The 13,335-nt window shown below is 37.1% G+C and overlaps 1 protein-coding gene across 6 annotated transcripts in view; it reads left to right on the forward strand.

Annotated features, from left to right (window-relative positions):
* The window catches only part of Gpd2 (glycerol-3-phosphate dehydrogenase 2), a 194,802-nt gene that overhangs the window by 28,476 nt on the left and 152,991 nt on the right, over window positions 1–13,335 (forward strand). For 5 of the 6 annotated variants that reach the window (XM_048812290.1, XM_048812288.1, XM_015479192.2 and 2 more), the window contains exon 2: window positions 1,799–1,908. The exons of the other annotated variant lie outside the window; for it this stretch is intronic. In XM_048812290.1, the coding sequence (XP_048668247.1) occupies window positions 1,807–1,908 (102 nt within the window). In that variant the 5' untranslated portion in view covers window positions 1,799–1,806. The remainder of the gene's footprint in view (window positions 1–1,798; window positions 1,909–13,335) is intronic. 6 annotated transcript variants of the gene reach the window in all.

Raw genomic sequence — 13,335 nt, forward strand, 5'->3', positions numbered from 1 at the left:
TCTATTTTCTCTACCCAATGGATAGAGGATCCCAGTTATCCTGGAGATAGTATGCTGGCAGGGCTGTTAGTGTCTCCTTTGTTGTGTGATAGGCACCCATGTGAATGTTCATAGCAGTGTCTTAAGTAGTGGTGATGGCTATGACAAACGGTGTCTGCTAAATTGTGGTTTTTCCCTCAAAGCAGCTTAGGATATAAAGTTTTGCCTATGATTCACTGTATGATGAGTGAAATCCCTAGTCAGCCTATACCAGAGTCTTGCACAATTGGCAAAGAGATTATGTAAAGAAGGCGTAGGAAAGAAGAAGTCTTGGGCAGCAGAGTATGAATGAGAACTATTATTCTTGTAAGACTCTTAATTAAAAGGCCATGTTAAAATTTCAGAGTTTGTTAGGAAGAATGAGATCAGAGGAAAAAATAAAATTTTAATAATTAACAACTTTTATTTCTGTACATGATTTATAATCCAAAATGAATTTTCTGTAGAAGCATAGTTACCAACTATACTAGCATTCCTTAATCCAGGATAGTATGATTAATAGATACACATCCAATATGAACAAGTAATTGTCATAATGTATGTTGAGATGTTATATGATTTTTAATGTTGTAAGTTAAAACTGCCTTTGGAATTAGAACATTCTTGAGTTATGAGATAGATAGCAGTGGAGTGTGAGGTGTGTTGTTCAGACAGGACTCATCTCCACCCATACAGGAATATAGATTGGTGGCTTCCTGTGAGAGGTGGGTGTGCCAGCTGCTTTTGTGAATGGAAGTCTTAGGCAGGTCAAATTACTCAATTCTAAATCAGATTATTTTTAGGTGACTACATGGTGTTATTTTTTGTTTGGAAGAATAAAAGCAGATAAGAGGATTCGGGGTGGAATTTTTATTTCTATGAAATTATTATTTTGGTTTCTGAAAAAATTAAAAAATAATTTTAAATCCTCAACAAAACTTTAATTGATTCGGTCCAATAATGGAGAACAAGGAAGAAGGAAGAGCTAACACAATACATAACCTTGTTAAGAGGAATACTTAGAGTGAGTAGGTAACAGTGCTTGATCTGGAGGTGCCCTTTGAAATTGTGATGTCAGTCAGCCCTGGCTAATAGAACATCCCTCCCACACACCTTTTTTTTTTTTTAAGTTACCCTAATGAAAGAAATTAGAGCAGGCTAAATTTATCAGTGTTTGAAAGGACGTGACATTGTATTATTAACTTTCTATCTGCAAAATGGACTCTTTCTAGTGATAGAAATATAAGTTTGTTGGCCTTTGGCATTAATGAGAACTGCTTTAAGAAGGAAAAATTCAAGAAGGGAGTTGTACCATACTTTGAATTAAACACTTGCCAGACAACCTGAAGTAGGCCTGAGGTTTATTGTCATGTTGAATGACCCAAGATTTCTCCAATTCTCCTCGTGGAGGGGATTAGCTTTTGAACAAAATTTGCAAGTACAGCATGCAGTTTTGTCAAATACACAATGACATTTCTTTTCATAGCTCTCTTGACTTCTTACTGTTTAAATATCCTCAGTTGTCTTTTAATATGTTTTCTTTCTTTAGTTCCTGTTGGATCTGAATGTAACTTTTACATAATCAATTCCCTTGTTTTTTTGGTTATTAGTTTTGAGTTGTATACAAGTTGGCATGTTAGTACCTTCCATATTGTACATTTCCTTTTCTGGTTTTCCATATTCTACTCAGTCTCTTTTTATTATTGGGATTGTTATGTGACAAAAATCTCAATTAACTCCTTTTTGTTTCTTTTCTTTCTTTTTTTGTTTTCCTTTGTAGGTTAAGAAATGGCATTTCAAAAGGCGGTGAAAGGGACTGTTCTTGTTGGAGGGGGTGCACTTGCTACCATCTTAGGACTTTCTCAGTTCAGTCATTACAGAAGGAAACAAGTAAGTAACTGCATGTATTGATGCTATGCAACCTGAAGCTGCTGAGAAACTCTATATGGGACATGTGCACATTAACTTTTTAAGGAAATACTGTTGAAATTTCTCAGTTTGAGTTGAAAGCTACTAATTGTGAATGCTGCCTTAATGGTACTTGAGAACTGTGTGTATTTCTCTCTCTTTTGTAATGTGGATTTCCTTTTCAAGGAGCATTGTTTATTTAGCCTCTGTTTTGGCTTTTTGTGTTTTAAAAGACTGCTTCATTCAGAAGTGCCAGGGTTTGTTCATTTAGACTTTCCTTGTCTAACTCATCAAAATGTCTGGATACCTTATATGTCCCTGCCAAAAGTTTGTATTATTAGAAGGCAGGGGGCTGAGAAAGGAAGTAGAAAAGAAAGGGCCCGACTTTGAATCCTGCTTTTATTTCTTAAAGGTTTAGTCCTTTTGTAGTATTTACCTTATATTAGGTAAACAATTTAATGGAGGAGGAAAGCCATGACAATAAGATTGGTCTGAAATTTCCAAATAATTTAATGTTCAGGGTTTTTTTCCCACTTTTTTTTCCTTTGCATTGCCTTCCTATAATTCTAAAGGATTCCAGAGGACAGTTTTGTTGAGAGTTTTTTATCTTTTCGGGCTTGAAATGCTGGTTGCTACCTCCCGGGGTTACCTTTGGTTTCCCATTTCCATTGCCCCATGTCATTAGGGCACTTTGTGTTACAGATTGGGTGTCACATTCCTGTTTCAAAAATGCAGGTGAAGGAATGTGGTAAACTGTTTGTAATTGGATGATCTAGAAGCTACTGTTTTCTACATTATTATGAGTGCCTTTAAGATAGGGATTGTCTTATTTGTTCTTCCTTTTTTTTGTGTGCTGCAAGGGGTGGAACCATATGCTTAGAAGTCCATATCCTGAATGGGAAAGAGAACTTTAAAAACACATTAGGAAGAATCAACGTCAAGTTTATAGTTAAAAAAATACAACTTTGGGAGCTGGGGCTGTATAGCTCAGTGGTAGAGTGCTTGCCTCACACTGTGAGGCACTGGTTTGTTCTTCAGCAACACATAAAAGTTAATAAAGATATTGTGTCCATCTACAACTAAAAAATATTTAAAAAATACAAGTTTGTATTTAGGTGCTTCCTTCTAGAGATGGATGGTACTGAAGAGGTCATTCATCTTTCTTTTTCATTCTGAAATATGACCACAGTACCCTTAGGTTTCCCCAGGTGTTTATATTGCAAGTATGATTAACTTGCAGTTGGATTTCTTCCTTATTTATTGATCATGTTTGATGATTTTTTTCTTTTTAAATATTGCCTTGGTTCTTTAAAAGTAAGTGAAAAGATGTTTATTCTGCTGAGGCTATTTCAGAAGTTTGGAACATGGGCACTAGGGATTACATTACTTCTGCCATCTTTATCCATGTTATCTGAAATGATACTGGAAAATGCCAGTGCCAAAGGTCACGATATCTAATAGTTGTTGCTAAATTTGTATGTGGTGTCTGTCTTTAAACCATAGTAAGCATGTTCTACTACAGAGTCATGATTTAACTTTGTACCTTAGCAGTACTGTTCTATTTTTTGTTTTATTTCTTTTTAATAATTGATTTTACAGAAGATACCACCTTCCAACAACCAAGTTGGGGTGATTTTAAAGGCAAAATAAGGGCCTATTGATTCCTAGAACATTTTGTCATTTTATCCTTCCTAAGTTAGACATCCTGACTACCCTAGTAGCCAAATGAAATAGATACCAGCAGCTTCAAGTCATTTAGAAGTTTAAGCTGTCAAATTCTGTTGAAAAAAAAAATACTACAGGCATATTCAATCAATGACTTGTGTAAGAATTTAATAGTATGCATTTATTTTATGGTGATTCCTGCCCCTTTAAGATACTACCATCAGTATATATTTTGGTGTTATCCAGTTGCATGTAGCATAGAGATTGGTTAAAACAAAAAAGGGAAGAAAGAATTCAAACAAACAAACAAACAAACAAACAAACAAAAATTTAGCCAGTGACATAAAATGACCACAGGCCTCCCTCAATTCAGCTGTCTTCTTTCAGAAAGGATCTGCCAATCAGAGTCATTCTAGAGGAGGAATTTTCCTGACTTAAGTAGTTCAGAAAATCTGTCCCTTAAAATATATTAATTGGTTACATTTTTGTTTTTGCAAACTGGGTCCCTAAATGTTACTAGGTATTTTTCATTTTTATACAGTGATATATATATAGTTTTTGGATTTTCTAATTTATTTTCCTTCTTTCTCTTCCCTCTCTCTCTTTGATTTTCCTGCACTAGGGATTGAACTTAGAGTCTCTCTACCACTAGGCTACATCCCCAAACATTTTTATATTTTATTTTGACACAGGTTTCACTAAGTTTTCCAAGCTAACCTCACACTTGTGATCCTCCTGCCTCAGTCTCCAGAGTAGCAGGGATTACAGGTATATGCCACTCTGCCTAGCGTGTTTTTCTAATTTTCTAAAATGGTTCCAACTGATAAGCTTCCCTCTTTTTCAATTATGCATTGGTGTTAAAATTCCAGGATACTATGTCCTAGAAAACTGTCCATAGACTTCAAGTTTCTGAACACTTTTCTGCATTCCTGGGTTCTGTCTCCTTGACTCCTGGCTTTTGTGTGATTGGTATTCCTATACAAGGCTTCCTTCTTAAAATGTAGGCAGGGGTTCCATTCCAAATACTAATAGGTAGATTCTAAAATTTAGTACATTGTTAAAACATGTTTGGTGATAAGACAGTGCTACAGCAGTGTTTAGGCAGCAGTCCAGCTCACAAAACAACCTTTTTAGTCAATTCTTCAGTTGTAGCTTTTGTTTTAGGGGAAAGAAAAATGAAAGTTTTCTGTTTTTTTTTTTGGGGGGGGGGTACTAAACCTAGTGTCTTGTGCATGATAGGCAAACTGCATCCCAAGTTATGTATACTTTTAAAAAAGTTAAATGGACGACACGATGAATTGAAAAAAGTGTGGTTGTTATCTAACTTTAACCCAACCATCTGAATCAACACAACTAAGGTGAGGAATCAAAGACCTTTGAAGCAACTGGTATTTCTGGGAGTGGGGCATAGGTTGGAAGTAGTTGGTGATTGGCTCTCTCCTTCATTCCACAGTGTGGCTTTTCTTCACTCAAATACATTGTTAACATTTATCTTGTGTTTATCATTGATGAATAGTGCCCACTATTGACCCAAGTGAAACCTAAGATTTTTTTTTTCTTTTGAATCAAATAGGTCAGTTTTAAAAGAGATAGGGGCGTGGTATGGTGGTGCATGCCTGTAATCCCAGTGATTCAGGAGGCTCAGGAAGGAGGATCACAAGTTCAAAGCCAGCCTCAGCAACTTAGTGAGGTCCTAAGCCCTAAGGCTCACTAAGTGAGACGCTGTCTCAAAATAAAAAGAGCTGGGGATGTGACTCAGTGGTAAAGCACCCCTGGACTGAGTCCTTAGTATAAAAATAAAAATATAAAAATAAAGAATAAAAGAAATGGGGGAGTGCCAGGGTCATCACAGCACAAGGAAAGGACTATTACTATTGTTATTTTTCTTGTACAGTAGAAAACCCAAATCTTGAATTTCATTGAGGAAGTTGATGAAGGAAAGGATATGAATGTTGACTGATTTCTTTTGACTGTGTCCACTCACATGGAATAGGATGGTGGTCACAAATGGTGTCCACAATCCAGGTTCTCTTTCCTTAGGCATCTAAGACTGAGTCTTTTCTCACCTATAAGTAGCTGACTGTTTCCACAAAGGCATCTCTATCTTTTTCTCCCCAGACCAGCCATATGCCAAGGGACAGGAGGCTATCTTCAATCCTGCCTAGGATGTAGCAGGCAGACATCTCTATGGTGGTATGGAGATTTTGGAGAGCAAGTTGATTATGACTTACTATTTAGTACAAATAAAATATACTAAATAAGATATACTGTTTAGTTTAATAAAATAATAAACTTTTAGTGGAATGGACTTCTTATCCAGTCTTATATCAGGTGAAAACAAGTATCATTGTTGGTGGTGGGGGAGGGATCTCCTTTTTCTAATTCCAAGCTGATAGAATGGAGTAGAGGAAGAAGGAAATATGCAGTAGGAGAGGGCCTTGGAGTACTTTCACGGCAGGTGAAACTTCGCCAGGAGCAGAAGTGAAGTGCATTAAAATTGATTCCAGATCTGGGGAGGGTCCGGATGGCAAGGGAGAATGAAGTAAAAATAGGGGGGAGAGTTCAAGGATTAAGACTGCCCTGGTTTCTTTTCTTTTCATTATAGACCAAGGGCATTTTGAAACATTTTTTTTCTTTTTAAACTCAATATTTAATTCATACCTTTTTGGTTCTGGAAAAACTGATGTGACAGTGTGGGCTTCTCTTTAACCCCAGTGGTGTGATTGATGTAACAAAGCTCTATTTAGGTCTGAGGGTGGGCCCTCTCATGTAACACATGTGAGGTTTGTACTCTTCCATTACCCACTCTGGAGGTGCAGTGGGCTATGTGAACCGGCTCTGAGGTAAAGTCTGAGAACCACTGAAAACTTTCAGAAAGCCCGGATGTGAAAGACTTTTTTTTTTTTTTTCCTTTTTCTTTTCCTGCACCAGACATAGACAGGGAGTGGGCTTCAGAATATGAAAATCACTATCTTTTTTCAATGTGAGAGGTGATCTTTTTAGAACCTAGAAACTGAGAGATTCCTACTGACACTCCCTTCAAGAGCAACGTGATAGAGAGGCCAAGAGTATGATCGCTGGCCAAAGACTGCCTGCACCCAAAACCTTGCTCAACTTCTTAGGTACCTAATGACTATAGGCAATTTTATAACATTCTCTGAGTCTTTTATGACATTTTCTGAGCCCTTTTGTCAAAATGGAAAACAGTGCTTTTGCGCTCAGACTTTTTGAAGAGCAAGGGGGTGCATGAATAATTAACATTCATAGAGATTTTGTTTTTGTTTTCATTTTGTATCCAGGGGCATTTAACCACTGATCCACATACTCAGCACTCCCACCCCCACAGCTTTTAAAAAATTTTTAAATTTTGAAACAGGGACTCACTAAGTGCTGAGGCTGTCCTTGAAATTAGGGTCCTCCTGCCTGACTCTTTGGAGCTCCTGGGAATGCAATTGTGCGCCACCATACTCAGCTCATTCACAGAGATTTTGAGAAAATTGTTTTCACTTGTATTTCAGTCTCTCTCTCTCTCTCTCTGAATATATTATTTTGTAAGAAAGTCTAACTGTTAGTAGTGCTCTGATTTATTGGTAGTACCAAGGACGCGTAAGTTTTTTTTTTTCCCCCACTGAAGTTTTAAGTCAATGGCAGAAGATTGAATGAAAAGTAAAAAGCAAAAAAATGAACTCTAGTCAAAGAAAGATCTACTTCAGGATTTTTTTTTTAATGGTCCCCCAAATGAAAACACATTTAGCTTCTTGAATATGCCCACTATATGAATATGACTTGTTTTTGGCAACTCTGTAAATGGTGCATAGGTTCTAAAAGTTTTTGGAACTCTGATTTCTTCATAAAACAAGGATAAGGTCACTTTGCTCCAAGGCTTTTTTCCCCCCACCAAGCATTAAGTCTGTCAGGGTATACAAGTTACCCACTGATCATAGTGCCTGGCTCATAGCATGTCTTTAGTATCAGTTATATTCCTTCCCTTCTCTCAATATGGGATATTAACATTTGAAATAGACTTAGCCATTGGGTATAATAAGAAAGGTGTAGCACCAGATTTCTTCTAACAGCTGAGGTTTGGGTTGATATAATTTTGGTTATATTAATGACTGGACAGAGAAACTGGTAGAGGTAGAGAAATTTGAGGTTCAAATGAGTATCACATGAAGAGAAATCAAAATCATAAAGCAGAACATTTAGTACATGGTATCAGTTAAGAAACAATTTAACAAAAGTTCCAAGTAAGTATCACTTTTCAGCAATATATTTGAATGTAAATGATTTTTGAACACCCTTGACATCCTTAAGAATTTAATCTCAGTTAGAAATACTCTTCTGGTTTCCAAGCTAAGGAATATCTGTTTATTTGAAATCAATGTAAATCTTTCTGAGCATTGATATAGCTGAAATTATCGTGTGATACATTTGCTGTTTACCAGATTGCTTTTATTTTGTATGTCAATTTAGGCTACCAGACTTGTTTGTTCTCCCTGAGTAAATAAATAGTTTTTATTTTTGTTAATTTAAAAAATTCTTTCTTTGAACATAGCTGAAACTTTGTGCCCTTTGACCAACATCTCCCTACTATCGCCATGCCCCAACTCTGGCCATTGGTAACCACTATTGTTCTCTCTTTCTTTGGGTTTGACTGTTTTAGAATCCACATGAAAGTGAGATCAGGCAGAATTTTCCTTTCTGTATTTGTTTTATTTCCTTAGCATAATATCCTTCAGGTTCATCCAGAGTTTACTTCTTTTCTAGGGTGCAGTGTATTCCACCAGATGCCACATTTCTTTATTCATTCACACATTGATGAACATTTAATATAGATATGTTTCCATATCTTGGCTATGTGAACACAATGTGAATATTATCTTCTTGTGGTATCCAACACTAGTTCTACACCAGAATTGAAACTGTAGTGTTAGATACCACCTGAAGAATGTAAGCAATGTAATGGGGAGATAGAACTAGCAGTTGAGCAATAGGCTTCTTGTTCTACCTGCCTGCTTAAGCAACCATCAACATTATGTCAAATAGGAAGGAAGAAATGTCTCTGCACCAGGATTTTCTGCTTTTTTGGTCTATCCTTTTGAAGTTTTGTCTGTATGGACTTATTTTTCTGTAAATGACGACACCTTGCCCATTAGGAGAAGATACAGAGCTATGTATGAACTGTATCAAAGTAGGTGAATTGTATATCTTGAGTTTTAGTGACAAGCATATCTCATAGTATTCATTGGAGTAAGCTCAGTAGTGACATAAGCAATCTTCAAAGCTCAGTGGCTTATCACAAAGAAGGTTTATTTCAGTCAGGGGCATTTGTAATCCCAGTGACGCAGGAGGCCGAGGCAGGAGGATTGCAAGTTTGATGCCAGCTTTAGCAATTAAGTGAGATCTGCCCCAAAATAAAATATTAAAGGGGCTGGGGATGTCACTCATTGGAACACTGCCCATGGGTTCCATCCCCAATATGAAAAAAAAATTATTTCTTGCTCATCTTTCAGTTTAATGTGGATAGGTGAAGGACCTATTGTGATAATTCAGGGATCTATATTTCTTTATTCTCACCACTCTGCCTTGCTATAGCGCTTTCCTGCCCCATTGGGTCATTTCCAGTGCAATGCAACCTAGCAGTATTCTCTAGAAGAAGAGAAACAGTTTTGTTAAGCATCCATCCATTATATATGTGTCCTGAATTTAGTTTCTAATCTAGTTGACAAATGAGCTGTATTTCTTTTGATGAGAGTTTTATTGTTAGGGATCATGCCAAAGACAGTATCATTCATTTGCTTCTCCTATTTAGAACTCTGTGCATAGATTCCTGGAAGGACTGTTTTTCTCCTAGAAATACAACTAAATGTGTTGGGAATGTGCCTGATATCTAAAGCTTGATGAGGATTCTGAATACTCTGTATTTTAGATAAGGCCAGTTGAAACTATTCTTAACCACTCTATATGGTTAACTGTTTCTTCAGAGGCATGTTTCATCAAAGCACTAAAATTATGCAGACAGAGCTGGAAATGTTCTCTGAAGAGCATCCTATCATCTTCCTTCTAATTTTAGTTTTTATTTAACACTTAGCCCCCAAAGTGGGGCCATGGCAATATCTTTGAGTTATAGCTCACATCAGGCCTTCGAGGAGTTTGTGATGCTATTTTGTTGCTGGCATACAAAATCAGTGAGGTTAACTGTACTTCTATAGGTCACACAGTGAGTCAACGACTAAGCTATGATTAGCATTGACAGCTGGTGAGCTGCTAGGCTGTTGCTAACTGAGCAACATTGACATTCATTTTGATTTGACTTTGCATTTCATTTTCAACTATTTATTCACTTTAAGGCCTTTTTAAGAAACTTTTTAGGGATATTGTGGGACCGAGAAAACTTTCTATAAATGCTTTGGGGCGAGTCCTTTCATTTCCCTCTTTCCCCATCTTCTGGCTTAATAGTTAAATTATGTGTGTGCTAGGAAAGCTTCTTCTAGGTGGCTGTGTAAATTAAGAAGAAAATAGATGCTTTAAATAAAAGTGACACCAATTTTACTTTATTTTTTGCAATTTGTGATTTTTTAATAAAGACTTTGAGATCTAACTATATGATGGTCAGTACAAACTAGATAAATTATGTATCATGAAGTAAATCACAGAGAAATGGAGTGTGTGTCACAGATTTGATTGCACATTATTTCAAACATAGGTTAAAGTGTAGCTGAGGGCCACCTGGAGTATAAAGCTGGTCATTTGACTCAGAGGGTCTGTGTTTTACTCAACTGAGAGGGATGGGGGATGAGTGAGTGCTCTTTCAGTTCTGGATCCATGTGTATGCTTTAAGGAAAATTTTAAGACAAAGTGCTGTTTTGTAGATCCCCAGTTGTCAACTCCACTGCTTTGTGTGGCTGGCTGCAGACTAGCAGATGCCCTAGAATTTCTAATTTCATTGACTACATGGATAATTCTGTGTTGTTGCTGGTGCCAAGGTGGTTGGTGGATCTAGGGACTCAAGTAAGCTGTCTATGGGGGCAAAGATGACCTAGCATGGCTAAGGACATGAGATTTGGAGTCAGAACAGGGATAAATTCTGATTCTCTTAATTATTCCCCCAAGGAAAAATAAATTTTGTTTCCTCGCTGTCAAAACAATCCTTCCTTCCATGTTATTTGTGACACCCATGGAGCTAACCTGTTATATGTGTGTGGGCTAGGAGGCTGCCAGGCAAACAATGATTCTGTCTTCCCTGCTGTCCTCCCCAATCGCAGGCTTTCTGTCTAGATCCTCAACTTCTCAGGAAGTGGTTAGAATTAAAGAACAATGTCAAGTTTAGAAATCTCCAAAAACCTATTTTTGTGTTTTAAAAGTATTTGTTTAAAAACAAATACTACATATCCCCAAACCTCAGATCATATAGTCAATTATGATGTTAATTCATTTGAAGTATATTCAGACAGAGCCAAGAATTTTCCCCATTTTTCACTTGTCAAGTAGTTTGATAACTTAATTGTTTGGATATATTCTGATGATAGATAAAAGAGCCTGAGTGTGCCTTCTCGAAAGAGTTATAGCTATTTATTAACTGGACAGCAGTTTCAAGGTAAACTAGAGCTCTCAGCCACCTAGAAAGACAGGCTTGTCTTGTTTTTTCTAGTTTGGTTTTCAGTGGAGATGAGAGTCCACCCATTACTGATTATTTACAGAATAATATGAATCCCTCACTGAATATGTTTACAATGAAAAATGTTGCTTGCTGTCATGTAAGTACAAGAAAAACCATCAGTGTTTAGAATCACAGAGCGATTCAAGAGGTGAATGAAGGTCATTAAAGCATCTCAAAATTCACTGTATGGAAGAGCTTGTTGCATTTTCCTTCCAGGAATATACAATCTGGTTATTCTTTTTCAGTGATAACAAAACAGGAAGCAATTTCTCTTAAATCTAACTGATTTTACTGATTGAACCACATAATACAGGAGACAGTGAGAGTGATAGCTGCAGTCTGAATTGATTTGCATGAAACCCTACTTTATACTCCAATTATTACTGTACATGATTACAGGACAACCTGGCTGTTAATTGCCTGTGGTCTTTAAATATGCACTTCTTTCAGAAATAGACACTAATTATTAGATCTTGTTTTCGGTCTCACCCGAAGTTGCAAATGTCTAGGATTTTTTTTTTTTTTTTTTTTAATTTGCAAGTCTAATGGTGCACAGACTAGTAAAACTGATCTCATCCTGAATCCTGTTCAGGGTGAATGTTCTCTGGGTTGGAAACTCTCAGATTAGGATTTGGCTTTTGTTCTATTTAGATGTTTATGCAAATCTCTTGACAAGAGTTATTTGTATATTTGTTATCAAAATACTGGAGGAAATTTCTTCTTTTTTTTTTTTTTTGGTGCATTACTGGGGATTGAACTTGGGGTACTCTACTACTGATCTACATCCTCTTTTATTTTATTTTATTTTTTAAATTTTGTGACAATTTTTTGCTAAATTGCCCAGGCTGATTTTGAACTTGTGATCCTCTTGCCTCAGCCACAGGAGTAGCTGAGATTACAGGTGTGCACCACTACACCAGGCTCAGAATACTGGAGGAATTTTATCTTTCTTAAAGTAGATGAAAATTAGTTATAAGTTGAAAAACCTACATATTTCCTCCCCCAAGATAGCATTGATGCTATATTAAATTTTAGATATTTTCCCCATTCCACCAAGATAAGATCTGTTTTGGAGCCGGTGTTGAAATTATGCTTGGAAAAACCCAGTCAGATTTGTCTTAGACTCACCTTTCTTTTGGTTTCAATGGCTGAATTAGGCAATGATATGAATCTGGCAATGGTGGAGTTGTTCCCATGTGTAGGCCAGGGCTGGCAGACTCATGTGCCTTCAGGGGACAGACCTGTGAGGTAGAAGTGTGAAGTCCTGGACAAACAAGAACCCTACCTTAGGGATACAGTTGCTACTTGGTTTCAGCACAATATTCTTGGATAGAAATCCTGATTTTTCTATGAAATAGAGCAATTTAAAAATACTGATTGACTGGCTATATCACACAATTTTTGAGAGAGTAAGTAGGGTGCCAAAGGGAGAAAGTATGCTCCTATGACTTCTGGTTGTAGCACATGCCATTCCCACCTCCATTCCTGGATTTGGTCACCTAGCTCCTGCCTCCTAGTCTTGAATTGCTTTAGCTATCATTTCCAGGAAGCCTTAGGTCTGGATAAGAGATGCCTCTTGTGCCTGTTTTAGCCTTTCCTCAATCTTCAGTTCTTTGTAATTGATATTATAATTGCTTCTTGATCTTTTGGTTTTGTCCTCTAGCCTGTAGAATCCTTGAGGGCCTCCAGGTGACTGTGAGTGGATCTCTCCTTGGACCACATGAGGGTTTTGTTCTCTCAGGAGACTCAGGCTTCTCCCAAAACTTCTGGGTCGATCCTTCAGTGGAGCTGATCTCCAGGATTCCTATTTAATCCAACTGCTTTAGAACAAAGAGATGGAGGAAAGGGCAGATCTGGGCCCCAAAGACTTCTTAGAGCGTCCTGTTATTAGCACTACTGTTTTAGTATTCCTGTTGCCTTTTTCTTCATTCCCCCAAAATCAACATATTCTAGAGAAGGTAGAGTGCAGATGTGTTTTTGTGACTCAAAGCCATATGAAGCCAAAATGAGTCTTTCTCCTGTCATAATTATAAGTAGGGCCTTAGGCTGTGTTTACTGCCTCTAAAATAAATGTGGTGCTTAGC

The sequence above is a fragment of the Marmota marmota genome, unplaced genomic scaffold, assembly GCF_001458135.2.
Source record: "Marmota marmota marmota unplaced genomic scaffold, marMar, whole genome shotgun sequence".
Taxonomy (NCBI): Eukaryota; Metazoa; Chordata; class Mammalia; order Rodentia; family Sciuridae; genus Marmota; species Marmota marmota.